The following is a 24,434-nucleotide window of genomic DNA, read 5'->3' on the forward strand; positions in this document are numbered from 1 at the left end:
AGCAGACAGCACAGAGAGCGAGGCAAGCAGGCAGCACAGAGAGCGAGAGAGGCAGGCAGAGAGAGATGTTACTCTCTGTTTCCTGATCAGCCAGTCTGTCTCAGCCTGGAAAATCCCCCAGCAATCATCTAGAGACCGCTTAATTATGCACCAGCTATCTTATGCGGCAGGGCTCTAGTGTTGTAGAACTTTGGCAGTATTGGCAGTATTTTTTTATATTTGAAAACTCTAGCAGTATTTTAGACCATACCTTACATTGAGAATACAGGTAGAATCCTTGAATACACCAAGAGCAGCTAAACCCTGCCTCAATTTGTGGGTGGGTGTGTATAAATGTTGGTGGGAGTGACAAGGATATTGGTTAGTATACAAGATGTCCCTGCCAGCTGGACTGCTGGACTCTGCTCCGTGTGTGCGCGCTCCCGTCTTGCTAAATTTACGGAGCCCGTCCTTGTTGGAGGGCAGCATAGCACGGCGCCAGCTGAGAGACACAGCAGGCACGCTCGGGCCGTCTGGGAGATTTCATTAGAGCGAGACATGGCTGGCATCCACCACAGATACAGAGAGGGCATGATCTCTATTCACTACTGCTGGAGTCACTCTGACAGCGGCTGCATCTCAATACCGTAAAGTGGCTTCCTCACCTCTCCTTTATCTGAACTGATCTGAAAAGAAAGTACCCTAATAAAGAATGCTTACCAGATAAAGCTGTCACCAGCCCAGTTTATTCCCTATCAGTAAAAAGGAGGTGAGGGGAGGAAAAGTTTTATGGAGAGAGGGAGGAAACGTTTCAGGTTTTATTAGTGGTATGTACAGGATACACATGGTATATACACTATCCAGACAATGCAACAACAATAAGAATACAAACATAAAGTAAATGGCTTAGTAGAACAGAATAAACATTTTAGCGTAAGTATAATACAGGAAGGCTTAATTTATAGTACAATATTTGCACATGTATCAGGGAAGGGGGGATTGGGGGGCAAGTGAGGGATAACAAATGAGAGGGATGGTGGAGTTAGGATGGAGCAAAAAGCACCATAGAAGAAAAGGGAGCATGGATATAGCTAGATGCATACTGTAGTAGACGACCATGGGAGAGATGAAGAGCAAAGAAAGGACAGAACAGAGGTAGTGAATATAATTAGTACTTCAGAGCCTGTGTTATGGAGACACAGCACCGCCATGTGGACAACAAGATGTATTACACCATAGTAATCACCTAGTTACACTCCCTTCTAAATCCTATAACTGGACGACTGCTGTGGTGTAAATCTTTCTGTCTCACAAGACCTATTAAACTACACACATTAAACATGACATGTTCTGAACAATAATGTCTTTATAAATGTCAGGGTAAACTACTCTGAGATCATTTTATGAAATTATCATTTATTATTGACCATTCATATAGTTTTACTGGGAAACCAAAGCGTTTGTATACATGCGGTCTAATTGAAAACAACTGCTATTTGCATGTGAAAAGGTCATTGGATGCTCAATTGTTTACATTACAGAGCATTGCTATAAGATCATCAGTACCACAGTCATAATTATAAGCCTAACAACATTCAATCGGGCCAACCAATTACTTTCCCTGTGTAACTCTCCTCCAATTAGCTGAGCTCCTCGTTGCCCTTTAACACTCCCTCATTAGCATAATCCCCTAGGCAATGATGGGGAGGATAATGAGATGGGTCACACCGTGTGTGTATGTACTCCTGTCTTGTGTATAATCCTATTGTTAGTACTGGTCCTAGTGGTCATGGTTCATTAGAGGGAGGTACTACAGTCATTGTCTGATTGTCTGCCTCCCCATGTGATGTAGTCTACACTAATGTAGACCTTTCTTCTGTAAAGGCAGACTCACACTTTCTCTGCATCTCGGCTAGCTCTCACACACACGCATACACTTTCTCTATACCTCTCTCATCCACACACACAGTTTCTTTGCACCTCTGTCTCACACACACCATTGACTGTAGTTAGTAGGCCTACTTCATTACTTGGGGATTATATTCTTAATTCCGCTTTCAGAACCTTTCACCGCAAATGAAACGATGTTGTGTAATGAAATGCACTGTAGGGTTATTCCAGTGCATTTGGGACTACTCCAGCATGTGAATGTTATCACTACACTGTTGTTAATGTTCTCTCTTCTCTTCTTTTCTCTCTCTCTTTGTACTTATCCCCTTTTACCTCCATTCTATTCTTTCGCTTCCTTCCCATCTCACATTTTCTATCATCTACCTTATTTTCTCTCATCTCTCCCCTCTCTCTCTCTCTCTCTCTGTGTCCCTCTCTCTCCTTGTGTGTGTGTCTCTCTCTCTCTCTCCCTGTCTCTCACTCACTCTCTCTCTCACTCTCTCCCTGTCTCTTTCTCTCTCTCCCTGTCTCTCTCTCTTTCTCTCTCTCTCTCTCTCTCTCTTTCCCTGTGTGTGTCTCTCTCTCTCCCTGTGTCTCTCTCTCTCTCCCTGTGTCTCTCTCTCTCTCTCTCTGTGTCTCTCTCTCTCTCTCTCTCTCTCTCCCTGTCTCTCTCTCTCTCTCTCTCCCTGTGTCTCACTCTCTCCCTCTCTCCCTGTCTCTCTCTCTCTCTCTCCCTGTGTGTGTCTCTCTCTCCCTGTGTGTGTCTCTCTCTCTCTCCCTGTGTCTCTCTCTCTCTCCCTGTCTCTCTCTCTCTCTCTCTCTGTAGGTACACAAAAGCCAGTGAAGGGTCCTGCTACAGGCGGTATTATAGGAGGGATCATTGGGGTGGTTCTGCTGCTGGCCATTATTGGCAGTGTTGTGGTCATGGTCCGCAAAAAACGCAACCAGAACAATGGAGAGTGAGTGTTTGTCTGTCTGTCACTCATACTAAGTGATCATCCGTACTGTTTGTTTGAGTCCTTCCTTTCTCTCACTTTCTCAGTGGTCCACCCAAGCACAAGCCCCCTCCCCCTAAGAAGCAGCAGACCACCAGCAGCTCTACTGATAGGGTGAGTGATGGTGGCCAGCCATAACTGTTTTAGGCTTGCTGTGATGGGAGACGTTTATATATCTCTATATGGCCCCTCAATTTGTCTTTTACAACACCACAACATGTTTTTATCAACATTGCTAAATGATTAAAATATTATGCTGATTAGGAAAGCGTCCATCTGAAATATGTTTTACCCTAGCTCAGAGTAGATGAGAATAATCATGTGTGTGTGTGTCTGCATCTGCAGCTGAACACCAGTCGAGACCCTGTGGAGAGCGAGGATGGACCCGTGGACCACCTGTACTACGCTCCCCAGAATGCTGAGCCCAGCACGGTAAGAACACAGCCATACATGGGGTGCATCTCTCAATAGTCCTCCTCTCCTGACTCCTTTCTTCAATCTTCAGACATAAAAAGACCTGGACAGGTGAAAGCTGGCCTCCATGATATTGCTTCCACCTGGCCTGTGTTTTTAGATCAGTAAAGATGGAGCGAATAGAGACAGGGAGAAGAAGCCATTTTAGACTACTGAGATGCATCAAATGAGCTCTGTAGATTTGGCTTTGAACTCTTAGTTCATTGTCTATATAATTAATAATACATCCTGGTAAAGGATTCATGAAACAAAAATAAATTAATAAATTAATAATTTAACATCTACTTATGATCATTAATTAATCAGTTACTCAACATGATTGCCCTATTTAACAGTACACAAACATGATAACGTGTAGGAAAATGAAGGGTATGGAGGGCTGCTATGTGCATAGCTGTTACACTGAACATGCTATAGATAGAAACATGTATTTTTAATACTGTAGCAACCATTGCTTAGGTAAGCTAGTTACAATTTCCCCCCTTGATTGAACTCTTTTGGAGCAGTGGTTAGCATGTTTGCCCATGGGCTAGAAGACCTGGGTTCAAGACTCTCAAAGGGTGTTGCACTGTCGCAGCTTGTTGGCTAATGCAAGGGTCACTAGAAGACTGCATTGGTTCTCCTGATTTTTATATGATTATTAAGATGTTTATCTTTCCCACCAGGACCTGGATGCTTACAGTGATGAGGAATACAATCGTGATGCGGAGGAGTTGTACTACGCTGCCGCCCCCTCTGGCTGGGATGAGCCCAGGCTGAACAAAGTCCCGCCCCTGTACGCCCCCAACCAGTACAAGGCCAATGATTACCATGACAACGAGGAGGACCACCCCCCTGCTGCCGGAACGACTCGTGGAAACAGCTTTGTGTCCCAGGCCATGTTTGTGTGAAAACGGGATAAATTGGAAGTGTGTGTGGGACTAAACCTGTTTGTACATGAAGAACATCACACACTAGATGTCTGTGGGAGGGCCGCAGTGTATGCTGGTTGTAGTCATTGCCGTTCAATCAGTATCTCCAATTTAGACTTTTACTTTGTGAACTAAAGTGAGTATGTTTTAGGTTCTAATAACGGGAATCATGTTTTTTAAAAAGGGATCCGCTTTACCGTTAAAATGCTGTGTAAGTCAGACACAACATAAAAGAACACTAATTTGTACCACGGTTGGTTGAAACTCCTTCACATGTGGTTAAAGTCCCATGTGTACAGTATGTGTGTGAGATTGTTTAAAAGGCACAGATCCAGGGCCAGCTTACCCTCTCTGAATCCTTACGATTACCATTAGGGGGATAACGCAACACTGACCTTGGAATAGATCAGTGTGTATTGACAGCGCCATCATACTGTGTAATGTAGATGGGTTCTGGGGTCCGTTGACTAGTAGTACACTACTCTGAGCTAAAGGCAGTAGGATGACGTTGCCTATAGACACTGGTGTAAGGTCAGTTGTGTGTTTTACTCCCTAAGGATTATGTTTAAGATTTTACATCATGTAATCTGATCCTAGATCTGTGTCTGAGATACAATTCTGGATTCCTGGAGCCCAATACAAGCCATAAGAGAGGGACAATCAATTGCCTGAACAGAAATCAAACAATGTAAGTTACTGACAATCTTTTATATATAAAAAGGAAATATATTTGACCTTTTAACATTGATTTGTCTAAACATTGATGATTTGTGCCTGTTCGCTCAGGATTTAAAAGCTCTATTAACATGCTCTACCACAGTATGTTGGTTACAGAATGTACTATGTAGGTCTACTGTTGAAATGTCCAATATTGTCAGGGTCTAGGTTTTTATACAATTTCAGGGTCTTCTCTGTGCAATCACTTAATTGTTAAACCAGATGTGCCTATTTTTGTAGTGTGTCTGATTTTAAAATGTGAATCAAACAGAATTATGAATGATTTTGTCATGCTTTGTGACAGATGGATTTGACCTGTTTTTACTGCGCTGGATACTTGATCATTTTTGATTCAATAAACATTTAAACTGTGTATCCAGTGTGGTCAGATCATTCTAAAGTTGTGGTCAGTTTTGCTGCGGTCACATTTTCTCATCTTGCTTAATGTTTTTTTGTTTCATCTGATGAGTTGGAGAGTGAATGGAAGTACGTAAGAGTCCAGAAGGGGGTACTCTAAGGCCTGAGAAAATGGTTAGTGCTATTCGGGATCCTTGGGACGTCACTAACCTTAACCCATACTCTCATCTAACCTTAACTGTTTTAAATTTCAACTTCAATGGGGTAACGTCAGAGTTGGAACGTCCCAATGATCCCGTTTAGACTTTTCGCGGAGAAAACTCCTGTAAAGAGGCTGTCCACTCCACCCTATAGGCCTAGAAGTCTTCTATCTGTAGCCCTGTAACTAACCTGTAGTAATGATGCTTGTTAAGAAACTCTGCCTGGATGCCAGTACATTCCTACTTTATATAATGTTACTTTGACACAAATAACTAGTCAATACAGAGGATGTGCAGGACACAGAGAAAGAGGCTTGTTACAGTTTTACACTTCAATAACAGTTGAACTGCCAAACAATCCGTTAAGGATTCAGTCTGTGCCTGTGTCGGCAGGACCGCCCTGCAGTTTGGAGCCAATGATCATACAAAGGTTTGGGTTGGTAAAGTAATCTGAAAGAGAGAAAATATTATGTTAATTATTGGTAGTTCAAAGTAGAGGACTGTCCCTGTCTGTTTGTATCTTTGTGTGCGTGTCAGTTTGTGTTGGCTGAACCCACCTGCTGCGAACTCTCGAATGTCTGTGGGTCTTTTGAGAAATACATCTCTGTAAAAAATCAAGAAGCAGGTACCCAAGCAACTGGCCAGTTAGACTTCATTACTGTAGCTAAATATGAAACAGAATTGTATTTGTTATTAATTTCTGGAGCTAGAGTGCTTGAGAGCCCTCATGGAGAAGGAGAATAATATGTCTGAATATTTACCGTCAACCAGTGCCAGCCAATTAACAAACCTTAAAAAGGCCTCCACCTCTAGATGCTCTCTCAAATATTTTTCATTGTTGATTCTCGTTCCGATCTATACAAAAAATTTAAAATAGCTAATGGCTCAGCATACTTCATTATCACAGAGGGTAGAAAGGGCCAATTATAATCTGTCAAGACTGAAAAAAGAGTGGAAAATCAGAATGTCCATGTTATTTGACATACAACCTAACGTCATTCTTCAAGGTCTATTTGTAATATACATTGCTGGCTTTGCTTGTCCCAGGAGAAATATAAAGGTGAATGTCCAGTAACTTTACTGTCCATTGTACTCTTTCCCATGTCTCATGATATTGGGAAAAGCCAGGTATGCAATGGCAATAGCAGATTTAAATAAAGTTACCCCACGTGATGTTGTCATATTGCTGAGCCTATCTTTAACCAAGGAATTTCCCCTAGCTAACTGTTAGCTGGCTGAATGCAAAAATAATGCAGTGAGTGATAGAACAAGAGATCCTATTGTATTATAATTCCTAATTATATCGATAGAACTAACGTTAACGTTCGCTAGCTAGCGTAACTACATGTTGGAAAAGCCAAGTAGCACTCATGGAGCTAACGTTACCTAGCTAAAGTGTTAGCTAGCTAACTTACCTTAAATTGTCGGAGTTGCTGTTGATGCTTAATGCACCAAAGTCCAGTTCTCCAATCCACTTTTCTCAGCCATTTTATCTCATCAGCTAGCTAGAATCCCTTTGATAGCTTGCTAGCTACCATTAATGTCTATGCTAAAACAAAACCCACCTGTTGTTGACAAGCTCAGCTGTTACTATGGCAACAGCCTGAGTAGAACAGAAGCAACTCTTTCCCCACAGAGTTTATCTTTGCTTTCGCCCACTACATCTTTGTAGGCCTCTATCGCTCTGGGTGGCAGCCAATGTGACAATGTTTTTCAGAGCCTGTACTGAGGGATCCAGCCACAGGACATGAGAGTTCTGCCATATTGCCCAAACCGCTCATCAGTTGTTGTGACTTAAGCAAGTACCTCTGGAGTAGATGTCTCTACTACAGGGCCAGGCAGGGAGACCAGAACACTCATGGATGGATACTTGGTGTGTGAGATGCGTGTTTGCTCCTATTCACTTTTGTAGACTATAGCAAGCCCACACATTTTCTTCGAAAATTTACAATTTCTAGTTTTACTTACATTTGACTCAAGTCAAGTGTAATACCTCAGGTTTGAAGATTTGGGTAGCAAGCAACCATTAATAATGAGTTAATATGCTTAACTTTATTACAATCATTTGGTTACAGATTAAAATCTTAGAATAGGCCCTTTTCACGATGACGTCATCTAACTTCCGCCTTTCCGCGTAGCAGGTTAACTTCACTTCCGTTCGCCCGTAACCTGAGACTTCTCAACGAGTAATAATGTTTACGTATATGCAATGGTTTGTAACTTGCTAACGTTATTGTTAATTCATAATTGTTCACTGCCTTAGTTACTTAAAAGTGGGCTAACGTTTGCTAACAACAACTTAGTACCAGATACCGATAACGTTAAAAGGTAGCGTTACATTGCTGCCTGGCTGTAATGTAACAAGTTTACTTAGCTAGCTATCTAACCCTTTGTTAGGCAGTTAGTTTATTCATGAATGTATAGTAACTCACCTATTCAAATACTGTTGTGCATGATAGCTAGATAAATATTGATTCCTGGTCAAAGCTGAATGTTAATTTAGCTGTTTCTTTTCTCCCGGTGTCTGTATCGCAACAGTATCCCATCCAACACCGAAGCATGGCACAATCTTCGAGAAGATGCTATTGCAGTGTACCATTTTGTTCAAACAACAAACAGAACAGGCCATCGCCCGGCTGAGGATTTTAGTCGAGAGGGCCATACGGAGGGTGAAGGAGTACCATATCTGGGATGGGCTTGTTCCTCTTTCCACAGTGGGTTCAGTGAATCAGCTGTGGGCCATCTGCTGCCTCATGTCGAACTATCAGGGACCTCTTGACATTAAAGGAGACAAACCAGTCTGATGTTTTTGTCAACTGGAAGTTGTATATTTCCTGAGTAAGCTAGATGGGCTGTAAATAGAAGTACTTTTATATTACTGTATTGTATGTACAAAAAAATGTAAATATGAATTAACTTTGTTGGTAATTTAATTGATCTAATGTTATACTGTATGTTTTTGTTAAGGGTAATAACTTTTTCATAGCTATTAATGAACCTAATGTGATATATTGTAAAAATATCCAACTATTAACCATGTTATGTGCTTATGTGTCATGGCACTGATGGAACTATTAAATATATGTTTGCAAGCAACTGCTTCCAATCCTTTTTGATTTTGGTAAGAGCATTTACAACATCGCAATCCTTTTCAAAATTTGTATTTCAATACATAGATATACAGTATATAACACAATTAAGTTCATTTGCAGTTAAAGAAAAACATGTCGACATTTACATCACAATCCTTTTCAAAATGTGTGTTTCAGTACATAGGAGATATACAGTATATGACAAGTTAATTTGCAGTTAAAGAAAAAAATGTCAAAGGTTCACCTTCCACATTTACCTTAACACTATTTACACATACAATTCTGCCTTATGTTTTATAACTTAAGAAGACATCCATGTAGATGTTATAATAGAAATGATCAAGCTTCTGTCGCATTGAGTGGATAATCTCCTCATCCCTAAAGATTCTCTCAACTGTGAAGTCAGTGCGGGTATCTGTAATGAAGTCACACCACTGAAGTCCGCTTAAGGCGAGTTGGCCTTGAACCTGATAGTAGTATTTGTGGCTCTTCTTAAGGCAGGCCTGGCCTTTAACTGTGATCAGGTGTTTAACTTGGGTAACATTTTCAACATCGCAACTCTTAACCTCAGCAAGACCAAATGGTGGTGCTTCTGTTGGGCAGAAGACTTTAGCATCCGGGCTGGCTGCAAGGTGAGGTGAATCAGGGTGGATGATGACCCCGCATTGTTTCAGAGAGACATCACAAAAATCAGAATATTGCCTCAGTATCTCAGGTTCCAGATCCAACCCTCTTCTCATAGCAGCTGTCTGAGGAGTTCCTCTCAGAATGCGGGTTGCCAAAGCCTTGGCAGACAACTCCCCACGAACATGGCATATTTCACGGAATCTGCTGGCTGTCAGTCGGGGTTTGCGTACCTGGCTCCACAGCTGGCATTCTGACTGCATTCTTGTTTCTGCTTCAATAGCAGCAGACATCTCCTCTGACACAATCAGGCTGTCCAAATGACATTGTTGTATGTAGTTGGGCTCAAAATCAATGGGAAATTTAAAGTTGTAACCTTCAATAGGCAACTGAGGAAACTCACTGGCACCAGGGTGTTTAATAATATCTCTACTTAATTCTAGAGGGCACTGGTAAGAAAGCACAGACCCAAATGGCACAGGGCCAAATTTAGAGTCCACCAAATTAAGGCCCTCAAGCCCGTGCAGCAATTTGCAAATCCCTGGTTGTGGACGGATGTCTTTCAGTTTCTCAGCACTGGCCATGACGTGAGGATCCGGAATAGGCCCTGGCATGAAAGTGAGATATGTCAAGTTTAGATTTCATTAAATGCCACCTTATCTTTTTCACTAAAAAAGACAACCACACTCATCCAGTCTCGTACATGCTTCTAATACAAATAAAAAAATATCCACTGAAAGTCTATATAAAAAGTAACAAATAATAATCACTTTTATGTTTGTATTATTTTAGAAATGCACTAAAGTCTTTGTGCTCTAGTACAGGCGGGGGCTCATTCAGACTCACCATCATAGGCTCGGTACAGTGTGCACTTCACACCAGCTCTGACACTTGTTTTTTTCTTAGCCGCTGGTTTACACACCGCCATATCATTGGTGGCCTCTGGTACAATTCCCTGTGATATAATAATGATGAACAATACATTGTCAAAAGTCAATACAAACTGCAAAGTTCTGCATCAGTGTAACAAATAATATCTGACCTGTGTCCTAGGCCGGTGCCAGGTCTGCAGTGCGCTGGTGCATGACAGAGGCAATGGCACTGTCTTAAAGCCCATGGTAACATAGTGAGCACTTTGAAAAAGAAGTGCTACTATGTGATTACATAGTGCTTTCCCAGCAGAGCAGGAACATGACATGTGATTGAGTACCACAGGAACCTCTGCAGAGTCTAGTGTAACCTGTTCATAGAGACATAACAATTAGTGCTGTACTTACAAAACATTTTTTCTGCGTTTCATTATAAACTACTGTACACAATTTTCAAAACCCAATTTCTTTTTTTAATTAAGAAAAATTGGCTGTTCTGAAACCTTTGACAAGTAGTGCCAACACTTATCGAAAATTTGAACATTTTGAGTTATCACAGAATCTTTCCCAGTCTTTATTGCCGTCAACAACCCACATCGGTTTGTAAGAATTTCGTTGTGTATTAAGTTTAATGATACAAAATCAGAGCTCAGACTGAGAAACAAACTGATCCACAGTGGAACTTTGTGGAATCATTCTTATTAAATCTGCAACCGCAGCAAAACACAACAAAAAGAAAACTTATCTATCTTAACCTATCTTATCATAATGTTAGAGAACTGTTTATCTGAGAAACCTGAAGCCGATGAGCCTCCTCATTTTTCTTCATGGACCTGTAACATCGCCCTCTCACTGTCACCTCACCGTTAACTACACTTGAGACTGTTTCAATACAGTGATTGGGAGAAAGGGCGCAGCATTAGCCATTAATACATTACTGACTCTTATCTTACGGTCGATACAAACAGTAGTAATATTAAAAAGAGGCTGCAAAACAGAAACTCGTCAGCTCATAACCTTCGCTAGCATAGGGCTAATTTAAGCTAAATAAAGATAAACACGTACCTTCATAATCAAACAGGTAACCTTCAACGAAGAACTTGTAGCCTTTATCAAGCTTCGATCTTGAAGTAAGGGACCACTTGTCAGCAAGTCGTTCTACGTCGTTAAGTCGTATTGGTGGCAGATGTGAAAGGGACTGGGTGAACTCCATAATGATGTGCTACTAGCTAAGCGTTCCTAAGCGACACTGGATGTAAACATAACCTGCATCGCGGCAGAACGGAAGTTGTCTGACGTCACGTGAAAAGGGCCTATTGTATTGAGGGGGTTTGGACAAGTAGGGTTGGCAGGATAGTCAAGAAGAGGGAGGTGTGTACACATGAGGGACTTGGTATATAGAAGCCTGGGGACACGCGTTCTCAAAGGAAGGGGTTAATGACCTTAACCCAACAAGAGTGACCTATAGCGACCTCTTCAAGAGGTTTGGAACACTTGGTGTAACAGTTAAGGTGTCAGAAACCCCTGTCACGCCCTAACTCAAGGGACGTTTATTTGTTGAGTCAGGATGTGTATATTCCGTGTTGTGTTTGTTCATTGTTATAGTATCTATGATGTGTAGATCTATGTTGGCCGGGGTGGTTCCCAATCAGAGGCAGCTGTAGCTCGTTGTCTCTGATTGGGGACCATACTTAGGCAGCCTTTTGGCACGAGTTAGTTGTGGGATCTTGTTCCGTGTGAGGTATGTTATTTGTCTACCTTGGACTTCACGTTTCGTTTGTTGTTTTGTCGTGTGTTCAGTACGTAAATAAATATGAATGCATATCACGCTGCGCCTTGGTCCGTCTCGTCCGTAAACGATCGTGACAACCCCATCACATTCATTCGGCCAATTACTGGCTGGAACATTTTCAAGTGTCCTCCTGTCCATTTTTCCAACACATTCATTAGGCAAAATACTGTTAGGCAGACCTCTCCACGATATGGTTTCCTTGCATCAAAACAACCGCTTGCTTCAAAGCAAATTTCTGATAGCCCCAGGGGCTATTATACTGTATAGCGCTATCACATTTCTCTATTCCACTGCAGTTGTAAATGACCTAAACTAAAAATATGCCACAACAAATTTGACCTCCAGCCTGCTCTTAGCAGGCAACCTTTGGTACGTGTTTAGACTGGTTATAAATATCCTTCCACCACACAGCTGCAAACATCGAGTATAAGAGGCATAACATGTAAATGAGACGTCTGTGGAGTGTAGATAGCTCAGAGCGTTTTCTCTTCTATCTCCAAGATCCAGGGACTGCTTCTGCTACTAGTACTACTATTACATCTGATCAGCACCATGGCTTCAACAGAACTGAATGTTCTCTCTACACCTCACACCTTCTCAACAGGACCACTTTTCAAGAGGAGCAAGACATGCTGGATCTGTCTGCCTGTTTTTTCCAGCACATCGCTTCAGGGAAAACGTATATTTTGTTTATTTTTGTTGTTCTTTTCCTCTTCTCTCTGGTGATGAACAGCTACCTACTCATTGGATTGGTGACACTTAAAGAGCTCTTCTGGCAGCCATTCTACACTTTGTTAAAGAGTCAGGTATTTTGCATAGCTTCGTTGCAGCATTCACTGTCTTGCACTCTCTTCTGTTCCCACATACTGTGATGCATGGCACATTCTAATATTATGAGTACCATCCTTTGGAGCGCTCAGATGACTCTGCCCTCATGGCAATAGACAAATATGTGTTTATTTGCCACAGCATCCACTACCTGAGCATAGTGACTTCCAGGCGTGTGTGGCTTGCCTTGGCGCTTGTCTGGGTGCTGAGTGCCATTGTTGGTAATTATCATTTGGTTCAGCTCAACATGGGACACAGTGCATTTAATAGAGCCACTGCAGGGCTGCTATGTGAGCCTAGAATTGTGAGAGCATCTGTAAGCTTTAGTCTTATATTTGTATTTATTATGGATCCCCATTAGCTGCTGCCAAGGCAGCAGCTACTATTCCTGGGGTCCAGCAAAATGAAGGCAGTTATACATTTTAAAAACATTACAATACATTCATAACAGATTTCACAACATATTAAGTATGTGCCCTCAGGCCTCTACCCCATATCTATAATGTATGTATTGTGTGTATGTTATGTGTTTGTATGCATGTGTCTATGTTTGTGTTGCTTCACAGTCCCCGCTGTTCCATAAGATGTATTTTTATCTGTTTTTTAAATCTAATTTTACTGCTGGCATGAGTTACTTGATGTGGAATAGAGTTCCATGTAGTCATGGCTTTATGTAGTAATGTGCACCTCCCATAGTCTGTTCTATACTTGGGGACTGTGAAGAGACCTCTGGTGGCATGTCTTGTGGGGTATGCATGGTTGTCCGAGCTGTGTGCCAGTAGTTCAAACAGACAGCTTGGTGAATTCAACATGTCAATACTTCTCACAAATACAAGTAGTGATGAAGTCAATCGCTCCTCCACTTTGAGCCCGGAGAGATTGACATGCATATTATTAATATTAGTTCTCTGTGTACATCCAAGGGCCAGCCGTGCTGCCCTGTTCTGAGCCAATTACAACTCTTTGTGGCACCTGACGACACGACTGAACAGTAGTCCAGGTGTGACAAAACTAGGGCCTGTAGGACCAGCCTTGTTATAAGAACAGCGCCGGAGAAGATGGCTGCAGTTTTACAGCCCTCTAACCAATTGTACTATTATGTGTGTTTTTCCGCGTTATTTGTAATTTATTTTGTACATAATGTTTCTGCCATCGTCTCTTATAACCAAAAAGAGCTTCTGGATATCAGGACAGCGATTACTCACCTCGTATTGGACGAAGATTTTTTCTTCAACGAGGCGGCCGCGAAGGATATCATACAGACACCCGACAAGGCCCAAATCCCCGTCATTCGCGTGAGGAAGAGACGGAGATATCGCGGACGCAGATCGGGGTGCCTTGTAAGGATCCGACGGCGAGCAAGTAAACTGCCTCTTCCATCAATCCTATTAGCCAACGTTCAATCTTTTGAAAATAAAATGGACGATTTAAGATTACGGTTATCCTACCAACGGGACATTAAAAACTGTAATATCTTATGTTTCACGGAGTCGTGGCTGAACGACAACAATGATAACATTCAGCTAGCAGGCTATACGCTACATCGGCAGGACAGAACGGCTGACTCCGGTAAGACAAGGGGTGGCGGTCTGTGTATATTTGTAAACAACAGCTGGTGCACAAAATCAAATACTAAGGAAGTCTCGAGGTTTTGCTCGCCTGAGGTAGAGTATCTTATGATAAGCTGTAGACCACACTATTTACCAAGAGAGTTTTCATCTATATTTTTCATAGCTGTCTATTTACCACCACAAACCAATGCTGGCATTAAGATTGCACTGAATGAGTTGTACAAGGCCATTAATCAACAGGAAAACGCTCATCCAGATGCAGCGCTCCTAGTGGCCGGGGACTTTAATGCAGGGAAACTTAAATCCGTTCTACCTAATTTCTACCAGCATGTTAAATGTGCAACCAGAGGGAAAAAAACTCTAGACCACCTTTACTCCACACACAGAGACGCATACAAAGCTCTCCCTCGCCCTCCATTTGGCAAATCTGACCATAACTCTATCCTCCTGATAAGCAAAAACTAAAGCAGGAAGCACCAGTGACTCGGTTAATAAAAAAGTGGTCAGATGACGCAGATGCTAAGCTACAGGACTGTTTTGCTAGCACAGACTGGAACATGTTCCGGGATTCTTCAGACAGCATTGAGGAGTACACCACATCAGCTACTGGCTTCATCAATAAGTGCATCGATGATGTCGTCCCCACAGTGACCGTACGTACATACCCCAACCAGAAGCCATGGATTACAGGAAACATCCGCACTGAGCTAAAGGGTAGAGCTGCCGCTTTCAAGGAACGGGACTCTAACCCGGACGCTTATAAGAAATCCCGCTATGACCTCCGACGAACCATCAAACAGGCAAAGAGTCAATACAGGTCTAAGATTGAATCATACTACACTGGCTCTGACGCTCGTCGGATGTGGCAAGGCTTGAAAACTATTACAGACTACAAAGGGAAGCACAGCCGCGAGCTGCCCAGTGACACAAGCCTACCAGACGAGCTAAACCACTTCTATGCTCGCTTCGAGGCAAGCAACACTGAAGCATGCATGAGAGCACCAGCTGTTCCGGATGACTATATGATCACGCTCGCCGTAGCCGATGTGAGTAAGACTTTTAAGCAGGTCAACATTCACAAGGCCGCAGGGCCAGACGGATTACCAGGACGTGTACTCCGAGCATGTGCTGACCAACTGGCAAGTGTCTTCACTGACATTTTCAACATGTCCCTGACTGAGTCTGTAATACCAACATGTTTCAAGCAGACCACCATAGTCCCCGTGCCCAAGGACTCTAAGATAACCTGCCTAAATGACTACCGACCAGTAGCACTGACGTCTGTAGCCATGAAGTGCTTTGAAAGACTGGTCATGGCTCACATCAACAGCATTATCCCAGAAACCCTAGACCCACTCCAATTTGCATACCGCCCCAACAGATCCACAGATGATGCAATCTCTATTGCACTCCACACTGCCCTTTCCCACCTGGACAAGAGGAACACCTACGTGAGAATGCTATTCATTGACTACAGCTCAGCATTCAACACCATAGTGCCCTCTAAGCTCATCACTAAGCTAAGGATCCTGGGACTAAACACCTCCCTCTGCAACTGGATCCTGGACTTCCTGACGGGCCGCCCCCAGGTGGTAAGGGTAGGTAACAACACATCTGCCACACTGATCCTCAACACGGGGGCCCCTCAGGGGTGCGTGCTCAGTCCCCTCCTGTACTCTCTGTTCACCCATGACTGCATGGCCAGGCACGACTCCAACACCATCATTAAGTTTGCCGACGACACAACAGTGGTAGGCCTGATCACCGACAACGATGAGACAGCCTATAGGGAGGAGGTCAGAGATCTGGCCGTGTGGTGCCAGGACAACAACCTCTCCCTCAACGTGACCAAGACAAAGGAGATGATTGTGGACTACAGGAAAAAAAAGAGGACTGAGCACGCCCCCATTCTCATCGACGGGGCTGTAGTGGAACAGGTTGAGAGCTTCAAGTTCCTTGGTGTCCACATCACCAACGAACTATCATGGTCCAAACACACCAAGACAGTCGTGAAGAGGGCACGACAAAGCCTATTCCCCCTCAGGAGACTAAAAAGATTTGGCATGGGTCCTCAGATCCTCAAAAAATTCTACAGCTGCACCATCGAGAGCATCCTGACTGGTTGCATCACCGCCTGGTATGGCAACTGCTTGGCCTCCGACCGCAAGGCACTACAGAGGGTAGTGCGTACGGCCCAGTACATCACTGGGGCAAAGCTTCCTGCCATCCAGGACCTCTATACCAGGCGGTGTCAGAGGAAGGCCCTCAAAATTGTCAAAGACTCCAGCCACCCTAGTCATAGACTGTTCTCTCTGCTACCGCACGGCAAGCGGTACCGGAGTGCCAAGTCTAGGTCCAAAAGACTTCTCAACAGCTTCTACCCCCAAGCCATAAGACTCCTGAACAGCTAATCATGGCTACCCGGACTATTTGCACTGCCCCCCCACCCCATCCTTTTTACGCTGCTGCTACTCTGTTAAGCATTTATACATAGTCACTTTAACTCTACCCACATGTACATATTACCTCAACTACCTCAACTAGCCGGTGCCCCCGCACATTGACTCTGCAACGGTACCCCCCTGTATATATAGCCTCCCTACTGTCACTTTATTTTACTTCTGCTCTTTTTTTCTCAACACTTTTTTTTTGTTTTGTTTTATTCTTACTTTTTTTGTTTAAAATAAATGCACTGTTGGTTAAGGGCTGTAAGTAAGCATTTCACTGTAATGTCTGCACCTGTTGTATTCGGCGCATGTGACCAATAACATTTGATTTGATTTGATTTGAAACTAGGGCCTGTAGGACCTGCCTTGTTGATAGGACCTGCCTTGAAGAATGCAGCACTTCTCCCCATCCTATCTACTGTTGTATCATTATGTTTTGACCATGACAGTTTACAATACAGGGTTATTCCAAGCAGTTTAGTCTCCTCAACTTGCTCAATTTCCACATTATTCATTACAAGATTTAGTTGAGGTTTAGGGTTTAGTGGATGATTTGTCTCAAATACAATGCTTTTAGTTTTTGAAATATTTAGGACTCATTTATTCCTTGCCACCCATTCTGAAACTAACTGCAGCTCTTATGTGTTGCTGTCATTTCAGTCGCTGTGGTAGCTGACGTGTATAGCGTGGAGTCATCCGCATACATAGAAACACTGACTTTACTCAAAGCCAGTGGCATGTCGTTGGTAAATATAGAAAAAAGTAAGGGGCCTAGACAGCTGCCCTGGGGAATTCCTGATTCTACCTGGATTTTGTTGGAGAGGCTTCCATTAAAGAACACCCTCTGTGTTCTGTTAGACAGGTAACTCTTTATCCACAATATAGCAGGGGGTGTAAAGCCATAACACATACGTTTTTTCAGCAAGAGACTATGATCAATAATGTCAAAAGCCTCACTGAAGTCTAACAAAACAGCTCCCAAAATATTTGTATCATCAATTTCTCTCAGCCAATCATCAGTAATTTGTGTAAGTGCTGTGCTTGTTGATTGTCCTTTCCTATAACCGTGCTGAAAGTCTGATGTCAATTTGTTTACTGTAAAATAGCATTGTATCTGATAGAACACAATATTTTCACAAAGTTTACTAAGGGTTGGTAACAGGCTGATTGGTCGGCTATTTGAGCCAGTTAAGGGGGCTTTACTATTCTTAGGTAGGGGAATAACTTTTACTTCCAGGCCTGAGGGCACACACTTTCTAGTAGGCTTAAATTGAAGATATGGCAAATAGGAGTGGCAATAACGTCCACTATTATCCTCAGTAATTTTCCATCCAAGTTGTCAGACCCCGGTGGCTTGTCATTGTTGATAGACAACAATCATTTTTTCACCTCTTCCACACTTACTTTACGGAATTCAAATTACAATGCTTGTCTTTCATAATTTGGTCAGATATACTTGGATGTGTAGTGTCAGCCTTTGTTGCTGGCATGTCATGCCTAAGTTTGCTAATCTTGCCAATGGAAAAATCATTAAAGTAGTTGGCAATATCAGTGGATTTTGTGATGAATGAGCCATCTGATTCAATTAATGATGGGGCGGAGTTAGCCTTTTTGCCCAAAATGTAATTTAAGGTGCCCCAAAGGTTTTTTACTATTATTCTTTATGTCATTTATCTTTGTTTCATAGTGTAGTTTCTTCTTCTTTTTATTCAGTTTAGTCTCATGATTTCTCAATTTGCAGTACGTTTGCCAATCGGTTGTACAGCCAGACCTATTTGCCATCTCTTTTGCCTCATCCCTCTCAACCATACCATTTTTCAATTCCTCATCAATCCACGGGGATTTAACAGTTTTTACAGTCATTTTCTTAATGGGTGCATGCTTATTAGTAACTGGAATAAGCAATTTCATAAATGTATCAAGTGCAGCATCTGGTTGCTCGTCATTACACACCATGGACCAACAAATATTCTTCACATCAACAACATAGGAATCACTACAAAACTGATTGTATGACCTCTTATACACAATATTAGGCCCAGCCTTTGGAACTTTGGTTTTCCTAGATATGGCTACTATATTGTGATCACTACATCCGATGGATTTGGATACTGCTTTCAAACAAATTTCTGCAGCATTAGTAAAGATATGATCAATACATGTTGATGATTTCATTCCTGTACTGTTTGTAACTACCATGGTAGGTTGATTGATAACCTGAACCAGGTTGCAGGCACTAGTTACAGTTTGAAGCTTTCTCTTGAGTGGGCAGCCTGATGAAAGCCAGTCAAAATTTAAATCACCCAAAAAATATACCTCTCTATTGATATCACATACATTATCAAGCATTTCACACATGTTATCCAGATGCTGACTGTTAGCACTTGGTGGTCTATAGCAGCTTCCCACCAGAATGGGCTTTAGGTGAGGCAGATGACTGTAAGTCGCTTTGGATAAAAGCGTCTGCTAAATGGCATATTATTATTATATTATATGAACCTGTAGCCATATTACTTCAACAGTATTTAACATGAGATCCTCGCTAAGCTTTACAGGAATGTGGTTCTGAATATAAACAGCCACACTTCCACCTTTAGCATTTCTGTCTTTTCTGTAGATCTTATAACCATGTATTGGTACCACTGTATCATCAAAGTATTATCTAAGTGAGTTTCAGAGATTGTCAGAATATGAATGTCATCTGTTACTAGCAAATTATTGATTTCATGAACCTTGTTTCTTAAGCTACATATGTTAACGTGGGCTATTTTTAACACTTTTCTGGGATGCTTGATTGTTTTTCTTGCTTTACTGGGAAGCTTAGCAGAGGTAGACATACTCAGGTTATTTTTATTAGTGCAGGGTGAGCTGCACACAGTGCACTTCCTACTAGGGCACACCACCTCAGTGCTAACAGTATTTATCTGGTTCATAGGCATATGATTACTGCAGGGCAGTAAGAGGGACATAAACTAGGTTACTTACATTGAGTCTTCCAACGCCCCTAGGAAAATGTACATTTGCTGAAGCATTATGACAACTCAACGACACAATGCTAGGGATTAAATTAGCTGGACTTGGGTCATTGATAAGTCATTGTCTCAACGCAGCCTTATAATGCTGTGAAAGGATTCAGGAACCCAAATGATTTGAGTGTATCGCATCCTCCTTATAATACGAGTTTTGTTTCCACAAGGTATACAAATTGTCAATAAATATTACACCCACATAGCTGCAATAGTTTCGTAGCCAGTTACGGAGGGCTAAAAGTCTGCTGAACCTATCAATGCCACGATTTAGGGAGGGCAGAGGGCCAGATATTATGGGCCGTTTGTTGGTGTCAAGTAGAGACCCAGTCAGTTCTTTAAAATCCATCTTCAGCTGTTCTGAGCTGCCTTTCATAATGTCATTTGACCACACATGAACCATGACAGTATCAGCCCACGGTGACTGTCTCACAGCCTCGGGAAGCAACCTGGTGATATCCTGAATTTTTGCCCCAGGAAAACACAAAGTCTTTGCCCCAGGTATAGATACATACCTCACCATCGAACTTCCTATGACAATCGCCGGAATGATCCGGCCTCTGCTGTGTCTCGAAGCAGATTGTGAGGCCAGAGCCACAGAACTCACCTGAGAAGAGGGCTGCTGAGATGCCGGCTACATGCAGGCCACAACAGCCAAAGGGACAGAGCTCTGATCCAGAGATCATTTAATTAATTAATTTCCTGCATTATACTGTCATGTTTATTTGTAAAAAAATATATGTTTGTCTGTGATTGAAAAAGTTAAATATTTAATGTAACATGTTTAGGGAGAATATGTAAGACAGTTGGAGAATACCAAAAAGTATGTACAATGAGGCACTACCTCTATGTTTCTACTGCAGCTGGTGCCAATATTATACTGTTTAGACCATCTGCAACTACAAGAGCAAACTGTCCTTTCACTTGTCTCAACAAGGGAGTATCCAGCATGTCACATTTCTAGTGTTACTCATGGTGCCACCATGCATCAACCCTGTTGTCTATACCATCTGTAACCAAGAGGTAAAACATGTACTGATACATCTATACCAAAGGAGGCAGGTGGAAAGAGAGCATTTAGGAGGAGGAGGAGGATGAGGGGGAGAACAGTATTCAGAAGGAGGAGAGTCCAGCAGGGGAGAGAGGAGGACCACAGAGGGATAGGGTGGGGTGGGAGGGAGCAAGAGACTGCAACCAGACCCCTCTGTCCTTCCTCCTTTCTCTCTCTCTGGTTGATGTGCGACTCACTGATCTGACTGCAGGACAGTTGGGAAGACAGCTAAACTAATTGGATATCTTATAACAGGTGTGAGTGATCACGTGTGCTAGTTTCCACTGGATATGTTTTAGGACTCACTTAAAGGATAATTTCTGTATTTTACAATTTTAGATGGTTCCTTACCCTGAAATTTGTCTATGAGCCAGGAAAAACTGTAATCCATGTCTCGTATTTCTTTAAACAGCCACTACAAACTTCAGCTAACTTTAACCACTGCTAGATAAAAACCAATGGGAGTGACGGGACATGTTTTAATATTTAATGTAACATATTTAGGAAGATACAACCGTGGGAGAATTAACAAGTTGATATGTTTTTGATGATAATGTGCTGGTGCTCTCTTGCCTTTATCATTCTACTGCTTTTGTTGTGTTTTTATATTCACATGTTACATTTATAATTCATTTTCTGTATCAGAATTCTAAATCTATATTATCTAAATTATAAATCAATATTTAAAAAACAATGACTGAAATATGAACATTTTCTTAACAGGTACAGTTCAATTCTTCAGACTGAGCTTGAGACTGAACAAAGATACAGAACTACATCATCTACCAATGTATAGTAGTCTAGTAACAACCAAATTATGTACAAAAATAAGGATATTTTAAATTATTCCTTCAAATAAAATAAATAAGTAAAAGCACACCCAAAATAGTTCAGACATTAAATAATTGGGGGTATAGATAGTGTGTGCAACTTTATTTTTATATTATTCCTGCAACACAGTGACAGGTGAGACTTTGTTATTACGGAAGCCTACCACTATAATGTAAATGAAGACACTTCCATCATTTAATCTTTAAAGGAGCAATCTACGACTGGTACATCCATTTTTAGACTTAAATTTGAGAGTGGTTACATTTCTCCAGCCCCATCCCTCAGCTGTTTAACAAAACAGTGGTGGGGTATAACTTTGTTGTTGTTTGAACTGCATATTGCCCCTTTAACCACTGAGAAACACTACTCTTCATGATTTAGGCGTATTATACAATATAGAAGTAGGTTATTTGACTTCACACAGGAGTGCCACACCACGTAGTATCCAGTACTCAGGCGGTGGAGCAGTCCTCAGTTCCACAGCAGCAATGTAATTCAGGTCCATCCTTACAGGCTTCTTATATATGGGACAGGAGTATAACCGGGCATCCTTGACTCCTGAAATGACCACAGCAATGATAAACATCCATTATGTTAACATGTACGTTTATTTTTCACTGTATGTTGTCCATACAGTAGGTCTGACGTACTGTAACCATTGAAGACCACATTATTTACCTAAAAGTTATATAATTTCCGCTGACAGATTCAACATATCATGTATAGATGAAAACCAGGTGCAGTTGAATGAGATACTGTTCTATGAGGCTCCAGGAAGTTACAGTAACTACTGACTACAGCACTCACCATTGTTTTCAGCATACATCCTGACTACAGGCATCATCTCAAACAACACTTTGGGTTTGGAGTCGATGAGTTTGCAGTTCCTCCTGTCCCAGCCGGCCCCCTCCAGATAGAGGCCGTACACATACACCCCCTCAGAGGGCGGCTGGGTGATGTCATCCTTCATCCACTTGGTCACCTCGTTGCATAGCACCATACGGTCTAGGGCCCAACCCTTGTTTGCACGAGTGATCTCCTACACACACAAATATTGAGTTACATAGACTGGCTTTGTCTTTGTAGCTTCATGATCAACTATGACTGTGTAGTGTGTGCAACCTCTAAATATAACCTCAGTGACCTAGCCAAGTCAGTAAGTATGTTCAATTGTGATTGCATTAGAATGTTTGAATGTGCCGTCTGTACCTGTCTCATGGCGGTCAGGAAGCCCTGTGGGTTGAAGAAGCCTGTCATCCAGAAACAGTTGGGCCGTCCTTCAAAGATCCACGCCTGGAACTGACGGTTCCTATCCAGCAACTCAGTAAACCAGAACCCTAGAGTGCTAGAGGCCCATGACGCCTAGAACACAGGAATAGAACGTAGAAAATAGAACATGGAATACATGCATAGAAAACGTAATAAATGTGTACCCAGAGCCAGTAATAAACGTACCTTCTTCCAACGTGAGGGGATGCGTGCGTCATACATGCAGTCCAACGCGTCCCGTAGGTTCTCACTCATGATGATGGTCCCGTCGATGGCCAGTTTGAGGTCGGTCAGCGTGTTCCTGACCAGCACGATGACCCTCTGCATGCGGACTATCTCCTGACGCAGGAAGATGTTCATGGGCTGGAGCAGACCCATCTTCTGTAGCCTCTCTTTCACCTGGATATATTGAAAACACGTTCTTGTGAAATTACACTTTAAATAAACTTTTATTTTATTTGATTCTTAACATATTGGAATGCAAATGCATACCACAGTTCTGAACATTAAAAAGTAAACCTGCGTTGCAGTAAAAACATTAACTTCAAAGTGCATGTCACTGCACTATGGGGCATATTTCAGAAATTAATTTAATTGCATGGGATATTGTTAGATGACTTGGCGTCACCCTGTGAGAGTTTTTCAACGATCTACCTTGTTGCAGCAAGGTATTATGGCCAGCACTTCATTAATCATGTGTGATTATTTCCAGTAGTGTTAGCTAACTCCAGACCAGTCCTACTCACTTCAAACGGTATGTAGTCTGGAGGTAGTTTCTCCAGCATGTCGTCAGCCAGCCTGGCCACAATGGCTTCCCTGGTCTCACCTCCGCCACTGGAACTGTCCTTAGGCTGGATGGACAGGATGGTGTCCAGGACATCTTTGACCAGCTTGCTCTGGTACGTTATGTCAGCATTGGGGTGCAGGCCAAACACCTCTGGAGTGTCGTAAGCCGGTAGGCCCTGCAGGGGAAAATACATCAGATCAGAGTCCGCATGTCTGTGCATTACCAAACTACAGTAAACTGTGTAATACATTGTGGATATCTCATAAGGTGTTATAAGTGCCTATAATGCATTATGAACAAGGTATTCATAGGAAGTGTTACCAAATGCCTCAATGCATCACATAACATATACTGTACACATCTTCATGCAGTCTGACTACATTTATTCAATCAGTTACACAGCACTTTAAACTTTGAGTGTGAAAAATTGACTGACCTGAATGTATGTCAGATATTGGTCCACGTTGCTACACTTGGGAATGCTGTAGCCTTTGTAGAAATAGAAGTCAGGTCCAAAGATGTTTTCACCTGAACCAGACCTTGGCAAAGGTGTTGAGCAGACGCTTGTCATAGTCGTCTGTCACCCTACCGCCATATTGGATCTCCCCGATCATGTAGCGCACTGTATTCCAGGATACACCCTGGGGAGACATCAGACTACCATCAACACAGGAACAAGCATATCTTACATAGGAAGACAGTTAGTAGTACTAACAGTAAAGAG

The 24,434-nt window shown here is 42.3% G+C and overlaps 3 protein-coding genes and 1 long non-coding RNA gene across 5 annotated transcripts in view; 2 read left to right on the top strand and 2 right to left on the bottom strand.

The window, feature by feature from the left end:
- The window catches only part of LOC311111090 (poliovirus receptor homolog), an 80,920-nt gene extending 75,581 nt beyond the window's left edge, over positions 1 to 5,339 (top strand). For both annotated transcript variants that reach the window (XM_084153769.1, XM_084153767.1), the window contains exons 7-10: positions 2,696 to 2,828; positions 2,912 to 2,978; positions 3,210 to 3,296; positions 4,004 to 5,339. In XM_084153769.1, coding sequence (XP_084009895.1) covers positions 2,696 to 2,828; positions 2,912 to 2,978; positions 3,210 to 3,296; positions 4,004 to 4,228 — 512 coding nt within the window. In that variant the 3' untranslated portion in view covers positions 4,229 to 5,339. The remainder of the gene's footprint in view (positions 1 to 2,695; positions 2,829 to 2,911; positions 2,979 to 3,209; positions 3,297 to 4,003) is intronic.
- A 1,948-nt stretch (positions 5,340 to 7,287) lies between these two features.
- On the top strand, positions 7,288 to 8,619 carry LOC311116765. Its single transcript, XR_014611472.1, has 2 exons — positions 7,288 to 7,735; positions 8,062 to 8,619. It is a non-coding gene; the product is annotated as an uncharacterized lncRNA (long non-coding RNA).
- Positions 8,620 to 8,668: 49 nt separating this feature from the next.
- Positions 8,669 to 10,411, bottom strand: LOC311116756 (uncharacterized protein). Its single transcript, XM_084157447.1, has 3 exons — positions 10,282 to 10,411; positions 10,086 to 10,194; positions 8,669 to 9,846 (listed from the first exon to the last, which is right to left on the bottom strand). Exons 1-3 carry the CDS (start codon positions 10,354 to 10,356, stop codon positions 8,903 to 8,905), a joined length of 1,128 nt encoding a protein of 375 aa, XP_084013573.1. The 5' UTR covers positions 10,357 to 10,411; the 3' UTR covers positions 8,669 to 8,902.
- Positions 10,412 to 21,296: 10,885 nt separating this feature from the next.
- LOC311108249 (dynein axonemal heavy chain 5-like) overlaps positions 21,297 to 24,434 on the bottom strand; it is a gene marked incomplete at its 5' end in the record, with an annotated part of 67,401 nt that continues 64,263 nt past the window's right edge. Inside the window, 7 exon segments of the mRNA XM_084150870.1 lie at positions 21,297 to 22,212; positions 22,462 to 22,693; positions 22,864 to 23,016; positions 23,110 to 23,322; positions 23,670 to 23,885; positions 24,147 to 24,239; positions 24,241 to 24,351. Coding sequence (XP_084006996.1) covers positions 22,061 to 22,212; positions 22,462 to 22,693; positions 22,864 to 23,016; positions 23,110 to 23,322; positions 23,670 to 23,885; positions 24,147 to 24,239; positions 24,241 to 24,351 — 1,170 coding nt within the window. The 3' untranslated portion in view covers positions 21,297 to 22,060.

Source organism: Coregonus lavaretus, assembly GCF_964263955.1.
Source record: "Coregonus lavaretus genome assembly, chromosome: 3".
Classification (NCBI taxonomy): Eukaryota; Metazoa; Chordata; class Actinopteri; order Salmoniformes; family Salmonidae; genus Coregonus; species Coregonus lavaretus.